The sequence below is a fragment of the Cnephaeus nilssonii genome, assembly GCF_951640355.1.
Source record: "Cnephaeus nilssonii genome assembly, chromosome: 7".
In the NCBI taxonomy this organism is placed as follows: domain Eukaryota; kingdom Metazoa; phylum Chordata; class Mammalia; order Chiroptera; family Vespertilionidae; genus Cnephaeus; species Cnephaeus nilssonii.
In genome coordinates, this window is record NC_137078.1 from 22,032,406 (window position 1) to 22,056,668 (window position 24,263).

General features: G+C 41.8%; 1 protein-coding gene across 6 annotated transcripts in view; it reads left to right on the forward strand.

The window, feature by feature from the left end:
• Positions 1 to 24,263, forward strand: part of SIRT5 (sirtuin 5) — a 45,055-nt gene that overhangs the window by 14,648 nt on the left and 6,144 nt on the right. For 4 of the 6 annotated variants that reach the window (XM_079776429.1, XM_079776428.1, XM_079776426.1 and 1 more), the window contains exons 2-7: positions 8,418 to 8,567; positions 12,529 to 12,662; positions 15,907 to 16,132; positions 18,857 to 18,944; positions 20,673 to 20,726; positions 21,991 to 22,114. In XM_079776429.1, the coding sequence (XP_079632555.1) occupies positions 8,453 to 8,567; positions 12,529 to 12,662; positions 15,907 to 16,132; positions 18,857 to 18,944; positions 20,673 to 20,726; positions 21,991 to 22,114 (741 nt within the window). In that variant the 5' untranslated portion in view covers positions 8,418 to 8,452. Of the gene's footprint in view, positions 1 to 8,417; positions 8,568 to 8,711; positions 8,759 to 8,793; positions 10,054 to 12,528; positions 12,663 to 15,906; positions 16,133 to 18,856; positions 18,945 to 20,672; positions 20,727 to 21,990; positions 22,115 to 24,263 lie in introns of those variants that run through there. The other 2 variants (XM_079776431.1, XM_079776430.1) reach the window with 2 other exon arrangements.

Sequence of the window (24,263 nt, forward strand, 5' to 3'; positions counted from 1 at the left end):
GGTATCCTTTTTGCTGACAGCATCCAATCCAGAATAAAGCCTCACTCCTTTGAGCCCTCCCCCACCTTAGCTAACACAAGCCCAAATTCTACAAGAAATCCTTTCTGACACGGTTACTGAGATGCCCTGCAGTTCTTCATGGTTGCTTTTCTCTCCTTGCAACTTGTTCAACTACAAACGTGTTCCTAGTCTTTTGCTGCAAAGCATTGACAATGCAAACAATACATAAACACATATATTGAAAATCCTTGCTTCCACTCTTGTCTACATATATTCTATTTCTCATCCCACCCCCAATTTTTTTTACTAATATCCTGGTAATTCTTCCATTAAGAAATATATAAATGGAAATAAGTACTGTGGTATATACTCACATTCCCTTCCCTTTCTCTCACACAACTTTGCACCTGACTTTTCCCCCACATCGTTATATTTTGGAGATCTCTATCAGATTAGAGAGAATATCTTTATTCTGCTTTTTTTTTTTTCTTTCCAATTTTTTTTATTAAGGTATTATATGTGTACATATCTTACCATTGCCCCCCCCACCCCACTCCCATATATGCCCTCACCCCCCAGAGTTTTGCGTCCATTGGTTATGCTTATATGCATGCATACAAATCCTTTGATTGATCTCTTATCTCCCCCATCTCTCCCTAACCTTCCCCCTGTAATTTGACAGTCTGTTTGATGCTTTACTGTCTCTGTATCTATCTTTTTGTTCCATTTTATAATGTTCTTTATTATCCATAAATGAGTGAGATCATGTGGTATTTTTCTTTCATTGACTGACTTATTTCACTTAACATAATGTTCTCCAATTCCATCCAACTTGCTGCAAATGATGAGAATTTCTTCTTTTTTATGGCAGCATAGTATTCCATTGTGTAGATGTACCACAGTTTTCTGATCCAGTCATCTGCTGACGGGCACCTAGGCTGTTTCCAAATCTTAGCTATGGTGAATTGTGCTGCTATGAACATAGGGGTGCATATATCCTTTCTGATTGGTGTTTCTAGTTTCTTCGGATATATTCCCAGGAGTGGGATTACTGGGTCAAATGGGAGTTCCATTTTCAGTTTTTTGAGGAAACTCCATACTGTTCTCCACAGTGGCTGCACCAGTCTGCATTCCCACCAGCAGTGCACGAGGGTTCCTTTTTCTCTGCATCCTCGCCAACACTTGTCGTTTGTTGATTTGTTGATGATAGCCATTCTGACAGGTGTAAGATGGTACCGCATTGTTGTTTTGATTTGCATCTCTCGGATAATTAGTGACGTTGAGCATGTTTTCATGTGTCTCTTGGCCTTCCTTCTGTCTTCTTTTGAAAAGATTCTATTTAGGTCTGTTGCCCATTTTTTTATTGGATCATTTATCTTCCTTTTATTAAGTTGCATAAGCTGCCTGTAGATGTTGGAGATTAAACCTTTATCAGTGATGCCATTTGCAAATATGTTCTCCCATGTAGTGGGCCTTCTTGTTGTTTTGTTGATGGTTTCTTTTGCTGTGAAAAAGCTTTTTATTTTTATGTAGTCCCAATTGTTAATTTTCTCTTTAGCTTCCACTGCCCTAGGAGCAGTGTCAGTGAAGAATTTCTTTTGGCATATGTCTGAGATTTTGCTGCCTGTGGATTGCTCTAGTATTTTTATGGTTTCCCGTCTTATGTTTAAGTCCTGTATCCATTTTGAGTTTATTTTTGTGTATGGCGTAAGTTGGTGATCAAGCTTCATTTTTTTGCATGTATCTGTCCAATTTTCCCAACACCATTTATTGAAGAGACTGTCTTGAGTCCATTGTATGTTCATGCCTCCTTTGTCAAATATTAATTGAGCATAGTGGTTTGGGTCAATATCTGGATTCTCTATTCTGTTCCATTGATCTATATGTCTGTTCTTGTGCCAGTACCAGGCTGTTTTGAGAACAGTGGCTTTGTAATACAGCTTGAAATCTGGTATTGAGATCCCTCCTACTTTATTCTTCTTTCTCAGGATTGCTGTGGCTATTCGGGGTCTTATTTTATTCCAGATGAATTTTTGGAGAGTTCTTTCAAGGTCTGTGAAATATGCCGTTGGTATTTTAATGGGGAGTGCATTGAATCTATAGATTGCTTTGGGTAGTATGGACATTTTAATGATGTTGATTCTACCAATCCATGAACATGGTATGTTCTTCCATCTGTTTACGTCTTCCTCTATCTCTTTTTTCAGTGTCCTGTAGTTTTCCGTGTATAGGTCTTTTACCTCCTTAGTTAAGTTTATTCCTAGGTATCTTAATTTTTTTGGCGCGATGGTAAATGGGATTGCCTTTTTAGTCTCTCTGTCTGTAAGTTCACTATTGGTGTATAGAAAGGCCATAGATTTCTTGGCGTTAATTTTGTATCCTGCTACATTGCCGAATTCCTTTATTAAGTCTATTAGTTTTTTGACGGAGTCTTTTGGATTTTTTATGTACAATATCATGTCGTCTGCAAATAAAGACAGCTTTACTTGTTCTTTTCCAATTTGGATGCCTTTTATTTCTTCTTCTTGTCTAATTGCAATGGCTAATACTTCCAGTACTATGTTGAACAGGAGTGGTGAGAGTGGGCATCCCTGTCTTGTTCCTGTTCTTAGGGGAAATGTTTTTAGTTTTTGTCCATTGAGTATGATGTTTGCTGTGGGTTTATCATATATAGCTTGTATTATGTTGAGGTATGAGCCTTTTATTCCCATCTTGTTGAGAGTTTTTATCAAGAAAGGGTGTTGGATTTTGTCAAATGCTTTTTCTGCATCAATTGATATGACTATGTGATTTTTATCTTTCAATTTGTTTATGTGATGTATCACGTTTATTGATTTGCGGATATTGTACCATCCTTGCATTCCTGGGATAAATCCTACTTGGTCATGGTGTATGATCTTTCTGATGTACTGCTGCAGCCGATTTGCTAGAATTTTGTTGAGAATTTTGGCATCTATGTTCATGAGGGATATTGGTCTGTAATTCTCTTTCATTGTGTTGTCTTTATCTGGTTTTGGTATTAGGGTGATGCTGGCTTCATAGAAGGAGCTTGGAAGTGTTCCTTCCACTTGAATTTTTTGGAATAGTCTGAGGAGGATAGGTTTTAGTTCTTCCTTGAATATTTGGTAAAACTCTCCTGTGAAGCCATCAGGCCCCGGGCTTTTGTTTGCCGGAAGTTTTTTGATGACTGCTTCAATTTCGTCCATAGTTATTGGCCTATTGAGCTGTTTAGATTCTTCTTGATTGATTTTTGGAAGGTTATATTTTTCTAGGAATATGTCCATTTCCTCCAGGTTGTCCAGTTTGTTGGAATAGAGTTGTTCGTAGTATTTTGTAACAATCCTTTGTATCTCAGCAGGGTCTGTTGTTATTTCACCTCTTTCATTTCTGATTTTGTTTATTTGGGTCCTCTCTCTTTGCTTCTTGGTGAGCCTGGCTAGAGGTCCATCAATCTTGTTTATCCTTTCAAAGAACCAGCTCTTGGTTTTGTTGATCTTATGTATTGTTTCTTTGGTCTCTATGTCATTTATCTCCGCTCTGATCTTTGTTATTTCCTTCCTTCTGGTTACACTGGGCTTTTCTTGCTGCGCTTTTTCTAGCTCTTTGAGTTGTAGGGTTAAGTAATTTATTACCATTGTTTCTTGTTTTTTGCAATAGGCTTGTAGAGCTATGAACTTCCCTCTCAAGACTGCTTTCGCTGTGTCCCATAGATTTTGGATTGTTGTGTTTTCATTGTCATTTGTTGCCATGATGTTTTTTATTTCTTCCTTGATCTCTCTGGTGACCCAGTCCTTGTTTAATAGCATGCTGTTTAGTCTCCATGTGTTTGATTTCTTTGGATTGTATTTATTGTAGTTGATTTCCAGTTTTATGCCACTGTGATCTGAGAAGATGCTTGATATAATTTCTATCTTCTTGAATTTGAAGAGACTTTGCCTGTGACCCAGCATATGGTCTATCTTTGAAAATGACCCATGTGCACTTGAGAAGAATGTATATTCTGTGGCTTTGGGGTGAAATGTTCTGAAGATGTCAATTAATTCCATCTGGTCTAGTGAGTCATTTAAGATTGCTGTTTCTTTGCTGATTTTTTGTTTAGAGGATTTGTCCAGTGGTGATAGTGGGGTATTAAAGTCTCCCACTATGATTGTATTGCTATTAATCTCTCCCTTGATATCCTCCAGGAGTTTTTTTATGTATTTGGGTGCTCCTATATTGGGAGCGTATATGTTTACCAGAATTATTTCTTCTTGTTGGATTTCTCCCTTTAGTATTATGAAGTGGCCTTCCTTATCTCTTGTTATGGCATTTACTTTGAGGTCTATTTTGTCAGATATAAGTATTGCTACCCCTGCTTTTTTTTCATTTCCATTTGCCTGAAAGATATTTTTCCATCCCTTCACTTTCAATCTGTGTGAGTCTCTTGTTCTGAGGTGGGTCTCTTGTAGACAGCATATACATGGGTCGTCTTTTTTTATCCATTCAGCTACTCGATGTCTTTTGATTGGAGCATTTAGTCCGTTTACATTTAAAGTTATTACGGAAAGGTATTTGTTTGCAGTCATATCTATTTTTGTGTCTGTATTCCTTCTTACCTGTTTATTTCTTCTTTTTACAGTATTCCCTTTAGCAATTCTTGCATTGCTGGTTTGGTGGTGATAAACTCCCTGAGGCTTTTTTTGTCTGTAAAGCTCCTGATTTCCCCTTCAATTTTGATTGATAGTCTTGCTGGATATAGTATTCTTGGATTCAGTCCTTTGCTTTGCAACACTTTGTATACCTCCTTCCATTCACTTCTAGCTTGTTGTGTTTCTGATGAGTGATCATTTGACAATCTGATGGGTGTTCCTTTGTAGGTAACTCTCTGTCTCTCTCTTGCCGCCTTTAGGATTCTCTCTTTATCATTTATATTTGCCATTGAAATTATGACATGTCTTGGTGTGGGTCTTTTGGGGTTGATCCTGCTTGGGACTCTCTTTACTTGCGTAACTTTTATCTTTCCCATATCTGGGAAGTTTTCTGTCATTATTTCTTCAAATAGATTTTCTAGTCCCTGCTGCTCTTCTTGTCCTTCTGGCAGCCCTATTATACGCATGTTACTTCGTTTCATGTTGTCCCGAAGCTCCCTTAGGCTTTCCTCCTGCTTTTTAATTTTTTTCTCCAATTGCTGTTCAGCTTGAGCTTGTTTCTGTACCTGATCTTCTAACTCACTAATTCGGTCCTCTGCTTCTTGTAGTCTACTGTTGAAACTTTCCATGGTGTTTTTGGTTGTAGCTATATCACTTTTCATTTCTTCCTGATTCTTGCATAAGTTGTTGATTTTCTCATCCATCCGTTGTATAAATTCCACGACCATTACTCTGAACTCCTTTTCGGTCATGTTGCAAGCTTCAGTTTCACTAATTTCCTTTCTTGGCGACTCCACATTTTCTTTCCTCTGTGAGATATTTCGTTTCCCCATTCTGGCTATTACCAGAAAGCTCAAGTTTCCGTTTGCGTGGACCTGGGCTGTGTGCTGTGGGGACTTCGCTCCACCCGAGTTTCACTGGAGAGCTCTGACACTAGGACGTGTGGCTGCCTTTGGTTGGTGGGAACCAGACTTGCCCAGGGTCAGTGTCCCCAGTGTTCTGTGTGGTCTCGTGTGCACACTTGGAATCAGGGGCCCTGTCTGCACCACACTGTTGGTATGCGCCGAAAATGAGATCCTTAGGATGTGCCAGGAGTCAGAGTTTCCCTGTGTCTGCACCAAGACTCGAGTGTCAAAGTCTCTGTTGCCTTGTGAGGTTTCTCGTTGAGAATCAGGGTCCCTGTGTGTGCATGCACCAACAATTGGGGTCGCTGGCTCTTAGTGTGAATGCGCTGTGAGTCAGGGATCCCAGGCAGCTGTGTCCGGCGTGCCAAATTCCCTGAAGTGGAGCTGCGTCCTGTGTGTGCTCTCTCTACTGAGCCAAACCGGCTAGAGCGCACATTCTTAAAATCCTGAAGGTGAGCTGACTCCGTGGTGCACTCTCCCAAAGTCCCTGAAGGGGGGCGGAGTCCGTCCTGCACGCCAACTTCCCCGAAGGGAAGCCCTTCTGTGCACGCTCTACGATTCCCAGAAGGGGGAGCTGTGACCCGCAAGCCAAATTCCCCAAAGGGGAGCCCTCTGTGCGCACTGACAGATTTCCCCGACAGGGAGCTGCTTCTGTCCAGTGCTGCGCCAAATTCCCTAGTGGGGAGCGCGTCCCTGCGCAAAGCTCGGCAGCTTGGTCGAGGGGCGGGTCTATCAGTTACTATGGCGCTCTCGGTGCGCCTGTGAGCGCTCAGCAGCTTGGGGGAGGGGCGGGTCTATCAGTTACTATGGCGCTCGCGCGCCTGCTGGGAGTGGGGTAGGCTCTTTGACTCACGGAATTCTGCTGAGAAGTCTGGATTCTTGTTTGTTGGTCTGAAGCTGTGATAGCAGTTCTCTGTGCCCAGTGGCTGCAGGGTCCTGGTTTTTGTCATAAGCCAGGATCCGCGTCTCAGGCAGCTCTGTTTCCCAAGATGGCGTGGTCTCCGCGTCCGCACCAGCCGCTGAGAAGTGTCCGCTTTGTGCGCGGGGCTGCGCCGTCTAGGACTGCCCAGTTAGGGAGCCCCTTGGAAGACGTGCAGAATCTAACTGACCCTAGCTCACACACACACACACACCACACACGTCTACACTCTCCTCTATGGGTTCCTCACTCGCACTCTCTCCCTACCTTCCTGCCGGTCGCCATCTTTTCCTCTCAGCTCGGTCCATGGATTTTTTCTATTCTGCTTTTTTAAAAATGTGAAATTTGAATATTGGAATGACTTATGGAATTAAATAATCTGATTTGGCACTAACAGGTTTTTGAACCTCATCTTCCAAACATTTATTTCTAATCTCTGTGCCTATCTTCTGCTCTGCTGAAACCAACACTTACTTTGAAAGCCAATAAACTGTCTGCTTATAAATACTGCATCAACCAACAAATCACATTTAATTAGACTTTGTTCATTTGTGTTTTAAAAAATTTTAGTGAAATACACAAAGTTTGCTACCTTAACCATTTTTATGGGTACAGTTCAATAGTGTTAAGTACATTCACTTATAACCCATCTCCAGAACTCTTGTAAAACTGAAATCCTATATTCATTAGTAATTTTAAAACTTTTATAGTTTACAGACAGTAAAATTAACCTTTTTTAATGTTGAGTTTTATGGGCTTTGACAGGCACAATCCTGTAACTACCACCATAATCAAGATATAGAACAATTCCATTGCCTTATAAAGCCCTCATGGCCCTTTGTGTATTCAGTCTTCCCTGCTAGGGCAACCATGGATATGTTTTCTATCTCCATGGTTTTGTCTAGTCTAGAATGTCATGTAAGTAGAATCATACATAAATTCTTTTATATAGTAGCCATGTTGTACATTGTGAATGTGCCATTATGTCATCCCTTGCAGATGGACATTTAGGTTATTTCTAGTCTCTTGCTGTTAATCACAATAGTCTAAAGAACATCCCTGTAGACATGTCATTTTGGATGTATGTGAGTCTGACTGTTGTAAAAATGTTCAGACTTAGAATTACTAGGTCAAAGGGAAATTGCATTTATAATTTTGATAGGTTGTTTTCCAAAAGGATTGTAAAGTTTTAGAAAATGTTATTTTTCCTTTAATCCTGAGTTCTTCCAACAGTTTGACCTGGTTAGATAGCAGTCAGCTCTGCCAGTACCATTTTTTTTTTTTTTGCCAGTACCATTTTGATGTCATTGATCCAAATATTGTCTTTCTCTGTGTCTCCTTTTCTTTTATAAAATTTCTCAGTAATAGATATTTACTAAATGTGCTTTAAGACACAAGTTTTTTGACATGATGTCACTTTTATCCTGTTTATTGTCATAAAAATATTTTTCTGCTTCAGTTCTCAGAATTTACATTCCTACAGAACAGTATTTTAACCAAAAAATGAGAGGCCAATGGTTTTCACACCTTTTTAAAAGGAGCTGAACCTGTGTTTCAAATGAATTCTCACATCTAATCTTTTCTCAAGCTTCTAAGGCAGGTTCTCACATTTGAGCATCAGAATCACTTGGACACAAATGTGGGCCCCCATCCCCAAAGTGTCTGATTCGTGGGCCTGGGGTGGAGCCCAAGACTTTGCATTTCTAATAAAATATCAGGTGGTTCTGGGGAACCACACATGCGAACCACTGCTCCAGGGCACATAGGTGCTCTTGAGAACCAATTGAAAACAGCTGAATACCATGAAGATCTGACACTAAAAATTATTATAAAGGCCTTCATATATAATATATGTGTATATATATATATATATATATATATATATATATATATATATATAATGTATATTTGTGAAATACAAGTATTTTCTGATTGTTTCTATTTGTTTTTGTGATTTTTCTAAAGTCCATCTCAAGAATTAATACTATAAAGAAAACCTGATGGGACTTCTCCAGATTGTCCCCAGCCGATTAATTTCCCAACTGTATTGTGGATTGAAGTCTCCAGTTGCCACAGGAACCAAGATTTGCCTAACAATGGCTCGTCCAAGTTCAAGTAGGTCTTTCTTAGCCTGCCATCTCCTCATCTCTAATGGAATTTGAAGTACCTGAAAGTTCCTACACTTTGAAGGGAATGTTTATATTGAAGTGGGTGCTGGGCAAGATTTTGGAGGAGGCCATTCTGTCCTTTTCTCCTTAGGCAAGCCCCTTCCAAGACAGGTCAGAGATGATCTCTTAACAGTTAAGGTAAGTCCATTTAAGACTTCGTTGCTTCTCATAAAATATTTGCACTTAAGCCTTTCACACATGATTTGTATTTTAAACCCTTCATCTCTTTGCAGGGGAGAAAAGCTGATGATTGTCCTACAGGGTAATATCAGATTAAATTTTTTACTGGACAGAAATGATTTGTATCTCTAACCAAACACAGGTTTGGCTGCCTGCAGCAACCAAAGCCAAACTTGTAAGACAGGTGCTGGTGAGAAGGAAAGAGGTTTATTCAAGTGCCAGCAACCTGAGAAGATGGGGGACTCTCATCCCAAAGATCATCTTAACATCTCAGTGCAGGCAGAGGTCTTTATTAGGAGGGAGAGGGAAAGCAGAACAAAGGAATCAGGGGTAGGTGGGATTGAAAGTTCTCTATATGTAAGTAAGCACAGTCCATTCCCAATGATTATCTTAAAGCTGGTCAAGTGGAGGTCATTCTTATGGTTGAGAGTAAGCAAGTCTCCTGGAGCCAGAATGTCCTTCCCTGAAGCTAGTTCCTATAATATGCTCAAAAGGCTGTTAGCAATTTATGGCAGGCATGACAAACCTGGCCTTTGTTTTAAGGCATACATCCTCTTCCCTGATTTGGGAAAAATTATATGTTGTTTAATCAAGAAGGTTATTTTGTTGATTAGCATAAGATTTCATGTATTCTCTGTAAATCTCTACCTGACAAAAACCTACAAGTTAACATATCTAGGCCCTTCTTCTGTAATGGGTATAGAGTTTAACAGATTTATATAATAAATGATCCCTTGGTGGGCCTGTTAAGCAGTTCTTCAATGTGGCATTGAAAGGCCAAGTTGAACTCTTTTTGCCTCATTTTCAACTTTTGGATAACTTTTTCTAATACTGCAAGTCTGCTGAATTGTAATAATACCTCCTTACATTTTTCCCAATCTCAGGAACAATAAAGAGCCCAAATAACCCAGTTCCACTCAGCGGTCCAACCCCTTGGTGTTCACAGCTATGCAGGACAGGCTGCTAGAGGCTGTGGTGGGAGCCAGAAGCATGTGCTTGACAAAAAGTGGGCCACCTGGGTCTGAAACTACAAAACATGCTGGTGTGTTTTCCTTTAGCAGTTAGGAAATGTTGTCTATAATAAGATTTCACACAGCTTTAATATTATTATAGTTTACATTTTGTTTTCCAAAAACCAAACCTGAGTTGACTCTTTTATCTGTTTCTAGAAATTGCTTAAAGTGGTACCTTAGTAGAAGTCACTCTGACCTGGGAATCTATTCAACAGAAGGATGACAGACTTTACATTTGAGGTAGAAAAGGCATTCAGAGCGGGGGAAAGTTTTATGGGTGAACTTTGAAGTCCTTAAATATGTTTGTATGGTTCAACCCAGGAGTTATATAAATAGTTCCAAGATGTAGTTAGCATCTTGTTCTCTCAGGGGAGAGATAGATCCACTCAGATTAGATATTTTTTTCAGACATATTCTTGGTTGGACAGCTTTAGCAGGCCTTATTTTTCACATCAGTCTATTTCTGAAAGGGATGTGAGGGTAGGCAGAGTGTTAACATGGCTGGCAGGTAGTTGGGCTGGTTATACCTAAAGGCAACAGTGTGCCTGAACCATCTTCATTCCTTTGAGCCTTGCTGCGGGAAAAGTGATCCCAGAGAGCTCCAGGAATGTGGCCGGAAGGGAGCTGGAGCCTCTGCTTTTCTGTTTCTGAAACCAGTTCCATCTCTTAGTGTGTGCTCAGTCAGCCCAAGGGTTAACCTTGGTTGCTGTTGGAAGACCAGAAAGTACACTCCATCAGCTGTGGAACTCACTTCCATTTTTGCTGAACTTTTCTATTAGCACAGGTTGGCCACTCCTAGATGTCTGCTTTTGGCCCAGGCCAGCCCCAGGCAATGCTGGTCTGGCACTTGCTTTTCCAGGTAGAGAGCAGAGAGGGAGTCTCACTTCTCCCTGAAGTTTATGCTCAGCTCTGAACGGCTTATCTTTGTTCTGCTGGAGCTACAGCACTTATCCCTCGCATGAGGGCCTAACACAGTGATGGGCAACCTTTTGAGCTTGGTGTGTCAAACTTCGCCAAAAAACTGAGCATAACTCTGGTAGTGTGTCACTTTGAGGAAAAAACTAACTCCAAGACTCTAGTCGCAAATGTTTCATCCTCAGGAGCAGCAAATGTTTCATCCTCGGCATGCAGCCACGTGTCATCAGAAATGGCTATGCGTGTCAGTGCTGACACGCGTGTCATAGGTTCGCCATCACTGGCCTAACACTTACCCCTCCCAGAGGGCCTGCAGAGCCGCAGTGTCTGGGAGAGAAGGGTGTTGCTCTCAGCCATATGCTGGGTCCTGACCTAATCTCTGCCACCTAAGAAACACAGTGGCACTGTCAAGTCTGGCTCCTTGTTCTTATCCTGGGATGAGGACATTCTCTTCAGGGGCAAACTCATCTTGTGACCCATGTAAAGTGCTTGGCACAGCCTGGGGTGCAGTGAGCCCTCACTCAGTAATGGCTACTGCCTGTGTTGGTCTGAGATCAGGGTAGAATGCCTGGAGATGCAGAGCAAGGCCTTTGATCTGGAGGGCAAGCCATGGTCTGTGACTATGATTACCTGCTGCCATGTTATTCTCTATGATCGATTCCCTTTTGTTACCCCAAGTCTCTGATGACATCTTGTTGAAAAGTCTAGCTCTTATTTGAGCCATAAAGGAGAAAGTCATGTGTCTAGGTTTAGGGTACAGCATTTGTTCACAGGGTAGGAGCCCTCATCCTGACCTTTGGTAGTGATGCTGAAAGAAGGTAGAATTAGCAAGATCCGCAAAGGGACGAGAAGTTGGAGTGGAAGGGAAAGCTTTGGGGTTCGATGGGCCTGAGGTCACTCCACGCGTGCGTGCGCACGCGCACACACACACACACACACAGCTTGTCTTTACTTTCATGAAGGAAGTTGCATTCCTATCCATTAATCTTCATAGCAGCCCTGTTCTGGGGAGGACAGTATTGTGCACATTAAATTGCCAAGGGAGCCCAGGATAGCAGAAGGTCAGTGATTCACAAAAGATCTCACACATGGGTGTAGGTGGAGCTGAGATTCAGAGCCAGTGCTGTGTGCCTGAAGGCCCTGCTTCTTTCTTGTACATTCACACATCAAGGGCATGGATAGCATTTTCATGAAACAGGAATGATTTTTATTTGAGTATCTTAAAGTATAATTTCACACAAGGTCAAGTTTCAAAATATAGATATCTCCTGCTTTTCCAAAGTTTGCTCTACACCAGTGGTTGCCAACCGGTGGTCCGCGGACCACTGGTGGTCCGTGAGGTCCGAAAGGTTGGCGATCGCTGCTCTACACCACTTTACTATTACAAAAACCTAACTTAGTATCTGTTTTCCCTAACCAAAAGAAAAACTGAAGAGGATTTTGCATTGAAAAAAAGGTTTAAAACAAAAATAGCATTCAGCATTAGTCTTGCAGCAAGTTACAGAGACAGGGCACACCCGAGCAGCGAGAGTGGCCCCCCAAGCTCCTTCTCTGGAAGCTACATTCAGCATCAAGCGCTACAGCTTTGAACTGTGCCTGTGAGCATCTGTGCTTTATCTCCATTTATTTTGTGCATCCATTAGCAAAACGTGCCCTAAGGTAGTTGCTTCTCTGCTTTATGCAAGTTTTCATAAGAAACACTACTTTCAGAGAGCAGGGGAAACCTAGGCAGATGATTGGTATGGGATATAAATATCCAAATGGTGCACTGGATTGATAAAGATTTTATTCTCTCTTTAGGTATGGCTGATTTTCGGAAACTTTTTGCAAAAGCAAACCACATAGTCATCATTTCAGGGGCTGGCATTAGTGCTGAAAGTGGGATTCCAACTTTCAGAGGAGCCGGAGGTTATTGGAGGAAGTGGCAAGCGCAGGTTAGTAGTGTTCCCAGAATATTAAGAGGCTGTTCTGAATGGAGCCATAACAGAGTTTGACTCAGAACCTAGTGATGGCTGAAACCCAGAGAGCAAACTTTTGAAATTGGCAGTGACTCTTGTCCTGTTCATTTTGGCATCGACACAATGTCCATATGATTAAGATCTGTGATTTAAGCAAAGCCACTTCCCTTATTTTTTAGGAATGTATAATTTACATTTTTTCAGATAAAAAAAAGTAGAATCAGAAAACCTTGATTAGCATAATTCATTACTATAGATATTGAAATTAAGTATTACACATTTTTATTTTTATTTTAAAAAAATATATTTTTATTGATTTCAGAGAGGAAGTGAGAGGGAGAGAGAAATAGAAACATCAATGATGAGAGAGAATCATGGATCGGCTGCCTCCTGCACACCCCCACACTAGGGACCGAGCCTGCAACCCGGGCATGTGCCCTTGGCCGGAATCGAACCCGGGACCCTTCAGTCCACAGGCCGACGCTCTGTCCACTGAGCCACACCAGCCAGGGCAAGTATTACACATTTTTAAAGTTTCTGTGAACTTTTCATATTAACACTAAACTTGAATTCTTGAAGGCCTAGAGCTTAATGTTCAAAACTTTATATGAAGGCCATTAGAAATTAAGTTCTTTGGGGGTGTGGATTTTTTAAAAAATTTTTATTGAGGTATATTAGCCATACAATAAAATTCACCAATTTTAAGTATACAATTCAATAACTTCTAACAGGTGTATACAGAGTGTAGCTACCACCCCATCACATGTGGAACATTTCTGTGCCCCGGATTATTCCCTCAAGGCCCTTTGCAGTCAGTCTCCTCTGCTCCCCTGGCAATCCCTAATTTTGGAGGGCAGGGAATTTTGTCTGTTTCATTCATTCCTCCTTCCCCAGCTCTGAGAACTCTGGAACAATGTAGGTGCTTAATAGATGTTTGTTGGTTGAATGAAGGCAATCATAAATAATTACTTCAATACATGACTTCCAAATTTAGCAGGTGATTTCTTATTGAGTGAAGGGTTAATGAACCTGCCCTTCTTTCCTGAATGAAAGGTTTCAGGATGGCAAATGTTTAGGACAAGCATGTTAAACTCAAGGCCCGCGGGCTGCATGCTGCCCACAACGAATATTTTTGTGGCCCAGCCAATATAATGGTATGTAAGAAATGTTTTAGTTTTATTTATTTTTATTATTTTTTAAAAATATATATTTTATTGATTTTTTTACAGAGAGGAAGGGAGAGGGATAGAGAGCTAGAAACATCGATGAGAGAGAAACATCAATCAGCTGCCTCCTGCACACCCCCCACAGGGGATGTGCCTGCAACCAAGGTATATGCCCTTGACTGGAATCGAACCTGGGACCCTTCAGTCTGCAGGCCAACACTCTATCCACTGAGCCAAACCGGTCAGGGCTGTAAGAAACGTTTTAATAAAGATTTCATAACTTAATTTTTACAATATCCTGTTATACATAATTATTAATAATGAACTACAACATTTGCTAATGACTGATTTCTATAATTGTGTTGCATTCATTTCCCTTACGCGACTTACGCGCCTTACGCACAGGTGCACCATTTCTCTCCACTAATACTAGCAGCAAATATTTTAGCAGTCGATTGCCACGTCATTAGTCTTGTACTGACTTGCTTGGTGTGTGCAACAGGAAATATTTCACTTTCAGAGAACAAGAAAAATAGGTTTATTTGCGTTATGCTTATTAATTTGTGCAATTATTCAGTGTCTGGTAAGTTAATGTTCAAGAAAAAATATTAATTTTTATTAAAATGTTCTATTATTTTATGTTAACAATTACTCATTTATTTCAGCCCTTTGTATTCAGCATGTCTCTATGGAAATAAACCTATGTTTCTATTAAAATTGAAGCTTTTGTTTTTTTGTGGCCCACATAATCTTAAACCTTGTTTACTTGACCCAAGTTAGCCTTTGAGTTTGACATGCTTGGTTAGGATGTTCTGTCACCTCTCCACTGCCCTCCAGGCAAAGCCTGGGGATGTAGACATGGCATCATCACCTTAAAGGTGAAGGAGGGGAGAAGGAAGAGCGAGGACCATTAAGGTCCCACAAGAAGAGGAGCCACAGAGAACATCCCCTGATTTAGAGAATCAGGGGATGGGGCTCAGGTGGTGTCAGGAGGAACTACAGAGGGTGGCCAGTCAGGTCAGAGCAGCTGAGTTTGTGGGGAAGCAACAGATTATGTTTGACTCCAGCTGTGTTCCCAGGACATATACAGGGTGGAGCACAAAGTAGGCTTACAGTTGTGAGTTCCCAAAGCACAGTTTATTCTTGTTTTGTTAATTAATTACTATAAATCCACTTTGCCCACCCCTGTATATCCAGGCCACTTGTGCTGTAAGTAGAGGGCTGGAAGGAAGGAAGTACAGGGTTGAAATGGATAGATAATCCACAGCATAGAAGATCCACGCCCCAAATGAAGGCTGACATGGCTACCAGGCAGATAGGGACCTTTACAGTAAAATAAAATGCATGATGCCACCACTGCCCCACTGAGCTACAGAATACTTTGGTCATTGCCAAGGTCCCCTTGTCTATTTCCTGTCAGCTTCCAGCCCTAGACAACTACTTCTCTGCTGACTGTTCACTGTACATGAGATTTGTCTGTCCTAGAAGAGGCATTGCACCTAAAATATATATTTTTATATGTCTTGTTAATATAATGTGTATGGTGAGTGTGTAACTATAAGTGATAAAAACTGAGTTTCTCAAGTATGGCCATTATACCTCAATTGGACATTTTACATTTCACTTTTTTTCCTGGTCAAGTGATATTGACTCATACATTTTGGAGCTCCAACCTAAATTATCTTCTTGCATATTACTTTACTTCATGTTCATAACTTCCTTGAGTGTCAAATGGGACAGGTTGTATTTTCTCTGAGCTATAACTGGGGAAATTAAAACGATTTCTCCAAGGTCCCTTGTTAGTCCCAGGATTGGGACACAGGCTGGTGCTCAGGCCCTTGCCCTGTGTCTGCCGCACTGCACGAACCGAAGCAGCCGTGTGCCAGCTTGCACCCTCCAAAGCTGCCTGCCCATTGTAGGAAAGAGGGGCCTGCCAGTGTTTGCCGCCACTGCCCCTCGCACCCCAGGGTTCCGTCCGCGCCCCCGCTGCCTGTGCTCTGGAAGGAGCATGAGCGCTCTTTCCCTCCCTGACTCCTGCCTCCTCTCACCCCCAGACCCTGGCCACTCCTGAGGCCTTTGCCCAAAACCCGTCCCTGGTGTGGGAGTTCTACCACTACCGGCGGGAAGTCATACAGCGCGTGAAGCCAAACCCCGGGCACCTCGCCATCGCTGAGTGTGAGGCCCGGCTGCGTGAGCAGGGCCGCCGGGTCATGGTCATCACCCAAAACATCGATGAGCTGCACCGCAAGGCTGGTACCAAGAACCTTCTGGAAATCCATGGTGAGAACCCCCAGCCTCACACGGGGAGGGGAACTAGACTTGAAAGCATATGTCCTGCCATTTTACACCTGGACTCACTAAAACAGAATCTGCATGTTGACAACACACCCAGGTGTCTGGTGTGCGCCTGTTACACCGTGAAAGCGCTAGTCTGCACAGCTGCGTGCACGCCCCTCCCTGAGCAGCTCTTGAGGGGCTTGTGCTAGAGACAACTGCCCAGCTGGGCTGAAGGGAACCAGGAGGGGTGGGCCGTTGAGCAGGTGGCTTTAGCAGGATCTGGCATGGGGGATCTTGGCATTCCTGGGGTATCTATTTACTTTCTCTTTGTCCCAGTTGGTTCTGTCTACTGAGGCTGTGCTTCTGCTAAGCCCTGCCGCCTGTAGGGAGCTACCGCTCAGACACCTGCACTGAAGCAAGCCCACCAAGTTGTGACACACATAGGTTTTGTCTTAGGTCCCTCTGGCTTTCCCTCTCTTCCCTGACGACAGCCTCCTTTCCCCTCTTGTCTTCTTACTCCTTTCCCCTCTTTGCTCTCACCAAAAAAATCTAATAACCCATTCATACAAGAGCATCAATGGGCAAGCAAGGATTTTTTTTTCCCGAGGACATTTGCATTTAAGAGCTTACAAAACTTTAATTCCAAGGGATACATTTCTAATAGTGGCATTTCCAGGAACAGTGAGCCAATGGGGATGGTGCTTGTGCGTGTACGCCGTGAGGTTGCCCATTTTTGCCTAAGCTTATGGTCACCCTGATAACGAGAGGTGAGCATTGTTCGCTTGGATCCCATCCCTCTTTTGTGTCCTAACAGTGTCAGCCACCTACTCACCGAAAGTCTTTGGCACCTTCTTCTGTTGGACCTGGGATACTTTCCACATGGCTCTTCTTGTGTCTGTGCTGTGTCGGATTGTAGGCTGGCACTTGCCATGTAGAATGTATAAAATCGAAATCCAGTTACTTTAAGCATTAAATAAGATAATATATACATATTTGTTGGGACGTTTTTGGTTGCAAGTGATGAGAACTCCCTTCACATTCAGGTAAAAACAAAAGGAAGCCCTTTCTTTCATCAAATTGAAGATGCAACATGTTTTTAATGTGATACTTAGAGAGAAAATAATCTGCCCAAACCATGATGTTTTATTACCCCTTAGAATTCACTGTTTTATACATATAGGAAGGGCTTGTTAAAACTTATTTAGATGCACATTTTTAGAAACTATCACTCTAATGCATAAGGAAAACAAAACATGGGTAAAATAGAGTGGCTAAGTATTCCTTCTGAATGATTTCTGAAGGTCTCCGAGGAGGCGGGGACTGTTTCCCACAGTGTGTGGGGTCGCTGATGCAGCATTTCCTCAAAGGGGATCCTCTCTTGTCTCTGGGTTTCCCTCCCAAACTGCTGACACACATTCTGCAGGTTTGACGTTGGGCCTTTCTTGATCTTCCCGAAAGGTGTCAGTGGGAGGGTTCTAGATAACAACCAGGACTCCTTTTTCTTCCCCAAATGGACCTTACATGGTTTGTTGGCTGAAATATGCAGAGGCTGCGTTTGTCCAGTCAGGACACATGTCGGTCACTGTGTAATCCTTCAACAAGTCTGCGCACGTGCTGGCCGGCAACCACGTCACATCCGTCACGTGGCCAGTGGCAGTGCAGGACGCGTCTGAACTTCAGAGATGTTTATGGGAAATAGCCATGCTAAAACTGACACAATAGGTACATTGGCTGGCAACACTGAGGAGCCCTGGGAGAAGCTGACGTCAGCTGCAGGCTCACTGTCTCTCTCCCTGCCTCTCGGCCTCTCCTTCCCTCAGCTTTGCTCATTCTGAGTTACGTTACCTCTCCCTCTGTAGTTGATTGCCTACATGTGCCAGCAAAGGTAACATCTGGCAGCTCCAGGCTCACTCTAGCTTAGCTCTCTCCTCAGAAAATAAACCTCGGGGAGCCTTGCTTAGGTCACTTACCTGCTTTTTAACCAAACACTATCGCTAGAGGGGTGGGGTACTGGGATTGGGCCAGTCCGAAACGTGTATCCAAGCTTGTATTTTAGGATGTGATTGACAACTTCATCAGCTTGGCATGGGATAGAGGAGAGATGGGTCCTCAACAAAGTGACACTGGACAATGGAACAGTGTGTTTCTACCACAGTGTGTGTGTGTGTGACATGCTCATCACAGCACTGGGCAGATGACAACATATAGTGAATTGTGGTCACTATTATTGGGTGAGCTCAATAAATGGTTGCTAGTTCTAGCAGTTATTTTCTTCATTTATTAGTTGATTAATTATTGATTGATCTGGTTTGAGATAAAATATTCAAGTTTTATTAATTTAAAATTAAGATTTGTAAACACATCCCAAGCTACTGAACCTTTATCAATCATGTACTTAGTAAATCATGCCCTTAGTTGGTTGGCTTCATCTACCCTATTGATCAGTTCAGGTCTACCTGAGCATCACTCCGAGAAATGTGAGAGCTCCTTAGTCATGAATGATTATTTCATCTGTCTCTCTTCCCTCTAGAGTACAAAGTCCAGGAGGGCAGATGCTCCTGGCTTGTTCAATAGTACTGCATTCCTTTACATTTCCCATGAGACCTAGGGTAGGCCCATTTGTTAAAATGAACATATAAAATCTAAGTGATTTTGTACCCTTTTGGACATGGAGACAGTTGCTCTTGATGATATTATTTCTGGTCTTGCTTGACTTATGTTTTTCAGGTAGCATATTCAAAACTCAATGTACCTCTTGTGGGGTTGTGGCTGAGAATTACAAGAGTCCAATTTGTGAAGCTTTTGCAGGAAAAGGGTAATTATGCTGTACTACAGAATAAGTGTGTGTTGTTTTCTCTTCTGAATTGAACATAAATGTAAGGAAATGAAACATTAATCTAAGATTTGCATGGATATTTATAAGAAATAGGATCCAATACATTATACCATATTATGAAAGAAATATTTTGCTCACAATTTATATTAAGTGAAAACCACAGAATCTAACTCTATACAGTCTGATCCCAACTTTGTATTTTTTTTAATCCTCACCCAAGAAATGAGGTTATTTTTCCATTGATTTTAGAGAGTGGAAGGGAGGAGGGAAGATGAGAGAGAGAGTGAGGGAAAAGAGAGAGAGGGAAATAGCAACGTGACAGAGAGATATCGATTGGTTGTCTCCCACATGTGCCCAGCAGGGTGGGGATCAAACCTGCAGCCCAGGTACAAGCACTTGAGTGCCCTTAATAAGGAATGGAACATGTGACCCTCGGTTCTCAGGCCCACACTCTAACCACTGAGCCATGCCAGTCAGGGCCCAACTTTGTATTTAAGCTCTCTCTCTCTCTCTCTCTCTCTCTCTCTCTCTCTCTCTCTCTCTCTTTCTCTCCATGTTGATATATTTGTGTATAGATAACAGACCTAAAGAAAACACAGCAAAATTTTAACAGTGATTATAAGGAGTGGTGGAATGATAGGTAATTCTGATTTCTGCTTTATATCTTTTTGAATTTTTCTATGATGAATGTGTATTATTATTATAGTTAGGGAAATTAAGAGTAGACTCAGAATATTGAGAAAAATTCTACCTGATCATTTTAAATCAGTATAAAGTATACAAGAAATATCCTATATAATAAAGAGGTAATATGCAAATTGACTGTCACGCACTCGCACAAGATGGCTGCCCCCATGTGGTCACAAGATGGCCGCCACAAGATGGCCGGCAAGGGAGGGCAGTTGTGGGCGACCAGGCCTGCAGGGGAGGGAAGTTGGGGGGGGGGCAGGCCTGCAGGGGAGGGCAGTTGGGGGCAACCAGGCCGGCAGGGGAGGACAGTTAGAGGTGACCGGGCCTACAGTGAGGGCAGTTGTGGGCGACCAGGCCAGCAGGGGAGGGCAGTTAGAGGTGATCAGGCTGGCAGGGGAGGGCAGTTAGAGGCAACCAGGCCTGCAGGGGAGGGCAGTTGGGGGCAATCTGGCTGGCAGGGGAGCAGTTAGGCATCGATCAGGCTGGCAGGGGAGTGGTTAGGGGGTGATTAGGCTGGCAGACAGAAGCGGTTAGGGGCAATCAGGCAGGCAGGCAGGCGAGCGGTTGGGAGCCAGCAGTCCTGGATTGTGAGAGGGATGTCCTACTGCCAGTTTAGGCCCGATCCCACAATCTGGGATCCTGAGGGGTCCCAGATTGGAGAGGGTGCAGGCTGGGATTAGGGACCCCCCCCCCCCATGCATGAATTTCATTCACTGGGCCTCTAGTATTAACATAATGTCATTGAAGAAAATTCAAATGATAACATATAAAATGTAAGTCACAAAACTCCCCCGTTAGCGCATATGGCTGCTCTACCTCCTCCCCGAATACAAATTCCCTCTTGTGGTAAAACCACTAGTAATTATTTGGTGTCCATTCTTTGAGTAGCTCATGTATTCATTAGGAGTTTTGTACCATATCCTGCCAAGCAAATATACATACTTATTGGGTTATGTTATTCCTTTGTTCTTTGATAATACTAATGACATTTTTTCTTTTCTAATATTGTTTGTTCAGTGCTCCAGAACCTGAAACGCAAGATGCCAGAATCCCAATGGAGAAACTTCCCCGGTGGGTAAAATCTTTAATCTATACTTGGTGTTCCAGGTTGCAAGAAAAGTAAGAATCAAAATCCAAGTTCATTAGGTGAGATGCCTCTTAAATTCTCAAATGTAAATACCAGCCCTGCCCTATGGGGCTAAGGGCAGAAGTGCAGAGGATGAACCAAACCTGTGGAAAGAGAACTGCTGCTTTCCAACCCTTCTTGCTTTTCATTAGTTACTGTCATCTTCATCCTCCTCCTCCTCCTCAGTGTTATTAATCCAGGTTTATGGAGACAGTAAAAGTTCTTGCAAAGATGAAATTATAGGACCAAAACGTTGTAGATTTTAAAAAAAAAACCTAGAAATATTTTTGTCAAGTTTTCAAAGCCAGATATTAAAATAGCACTTCCAAAAGTGTTTCAGAGAGCACTCTATCCCTGTGATGTTCATAGGCATTGCTTGAAAAAAAGATGTTATGTGCTCAGATCACACTAGATTAAACCAAGTCAGAGTATGTTTGCTTTACTGTAGGACTTCTCAGAGCATTTCATATGCTAAAGTACATTGTTACTCTCTAAAAAGTGGTTATAATATGCTAATATTTCACTGGTTTATTTGACCACAGAACGCTTTTTATTTTTCTTAATAAGGCTTTTCATTACTAAATGCTAAAGTTTCTATCTGAAAGAACAGGGAATCCTGAGGGGTTCCTGAGTATGACAATAATATGATGAAAATTATGTTTGGGCGAGGATATTTTAGAAGGTAGAATAAAATGACTAAGAGAGAGTGGGAAGGAAATGGTGACAGATTTCTAGTAATTGATACTGGAGAACTTGGTTATAGACAGCACCAGAGAGACGCGAATCTCGGAGAAAATAAAAGGAGGTCATTGATGAAATTAGGGGATGATTGGGGTGTTTGAGACAAATCTTAGTCCAGTGTGTCCTCCCAAGCCTGGGTCACTGAGCAGAGTCGTGCCCTTGAGTGTGATGAAGTCACTATGAAAGAGAAAACTGTTTAAGAAAGAGAAGACAAGCTTGGCTGAAACACATTTGTCTCTAAATCAACCCAATGCATTCAGACAAAATAGGAACTTTATAAGGCAGTTAAAGTTAGTGCTTCATATTCAGGACAAGGTCCTATGGGCTGGGAGGGCAGGGATGGTGATCAGAGGATGAGGTGACCTATCTAGCAGACTGGATTTGGGGCAGCCCCTTGTCTTCCTCCGACCCGCCTGGGCAGACCTTCGGGCAAGGCTCAGGGTTGAGTTAAGGATGATGTTTTCACAGGTGTGAAGAGGCAGGGTGCGGGGGCCTGCTGCGACCTTATGTCGTGTGGTTTGGAGAAAACCTGGACTCTGCCATTCTGGAGGAGGTTGACAGAGAGCTGGCCCTCTGTGACTTATGTCTAGTGGTAGGTTTTGTTCTTCCCTGATTGTGGGGATTTTCTGAAACCCCAGGACTGGGGTGGAGATTAATGTTGTTCCTTCCCCTCTCTCCCTTCTCCCTCCCTCTGTCCCTTCCTCCCTTCTTGCTTTCCTTCCTTCTTTCCTTCTCTTAAGATGTGTTTTGAGAGTTGTGGTGTTCTACAGAAAAACTAAAAAACAGTGAATAAGAATTTATTTTAAAATACAAAACAATGCAAGACCATGTCTTTGGCTTCTCAAATCCTTTTCTCCCACAAAACAAATATCATAAAAAGAGCATGTTATTGGTTCTAATTTTTAAAATAATACATGCGCATTATTAAATTTAATTGAGAAAACACAAAAAGAGGAAATTAAAAATCTGATAATTCTACCATCCAAAAATAATTCGTTAGCATTTTAGTATGATTTCTTCTAGACCAGGGATGAGCAGACTGTGGCCTATGGGCCAAATCTGACCTGCCACCTGTCTTTGTAAATAAAGTTTTATTGGAACACAGCCATGCCCTTTCTTCTTTGTATAGTCTATAGTTACTTTCACACTACATTAGCAGAGCTGAATGTTTGCAACAGAGACCATATGGCCTATAAAACCTAAAAAAAAAACCCAACAGCACTATTTGGCCTTTTACAGAAAAAGTTTGCATACCCCTGGTCTAGACATTTCCATATACAGATGTACACATATTGATTAAAAATGGGTTCATATTCCCAAAACACTAATTAGAAAGAATATACGCACCCTATGTTCATTGCAGCCTTATTTAAAATAGTGAAGATATGGAAGCAACCCAAGTGCTCATCAATAGATGAGTGGATAAAAAAGATGTACATATATACAATGGATTACTACTCAGTCATGAAAAGAATGAAATCTTACCATTTGTGACAACATGGATGGACCTAGAGGGTATTGTGCTAAGTGAAATAAGTCAGACAGAGAAAAACAAATACCATATGATTTCACTTACATGTGGAATCTAAAGAACAAAATAAATGAACAAAAAAATTGAAACAGACTCAGAGATACAGAGAACAGACTGATGGTTGTCAGAGGGGAGGAGGTTAGGGGACTGGGTGAAAAAGGTGAAGGAATTGAGAAGTACTAATTGGAAGTTATGAAACAGTCCTGGGGATGTAAATTATAGCTTAGGGAGTCTAGTCAATAATAATAAAAGCTTAATATGCTAATTAGACCAGACGACCTTCCCGACAAAGCTGCAGTGATGGGGGCCAAGCCCCTTGCACGAATTTCATGCATCGGGCCTCTAGTATTGCAGTAATTATGTATGATGTTAGGTGGGTACTGGAAATACTGAGGGAAGCACTTTGTAAAGTATATGATAGTTAACTACTATGCTGTATACCTGAAACCAATATAAAATAACATTGATGTAAATGGTAATTTAAAAAAATTTTTTAAATGGGTCTATATATGTTTTGTTTTAAAACTATTTTATTCATGTAGCAATTCACTTAGCATATTCCATGTCAGTACATCATCTTTTAATTGGCTATGCGGTGTTCTGGTGTATGTTTTTAACCAATTCTCTACTGTTGGACATTCAGGCTGTTTCAAATTTTGATATTTTAAACAACATTATGGTGAATAGCCTCAGACATAACTCTTTAAAAAATGTATTGATTAATTTTTAGGGAGAGAGAGAGAAACATTGATATGATATTCCACTTATTTATGCATTAATTGGTTGCTTCTTTTATGTGTCCTGTCGGTGGATCGAACCTGCAACCTTGGCATACCAGGATGATGCTGTAACCAACTAAGATACCTTGCCAGGGCCTCAGACATAACTTTTAACATGCTCATCAAATTATTGTCTTAGGACAAATTTTTTAGAAATTGAATTAACTGGACAAAGGGTAGGCATATTTCAAATTTTCCTTAACACTTCTTTAAAAGCAGAGCCACTTTCTCATGGATGCGTACTCCTTCAGTCAGTATTTACTGAGTGCATCCGAAGTTGAGTATAGGGTCAGTGGCTAGGTGAAAAAAGCTGGTTTTCCCCCAATCACCCTTGCCCCCCGCCCAAAACCTCAGTACTTGAGTTCTGGCTAAGAAAGAATTCAGAGTGAAGACTCAAATACAAGCAAAAGTTTATTTACAAAGTCACAGAG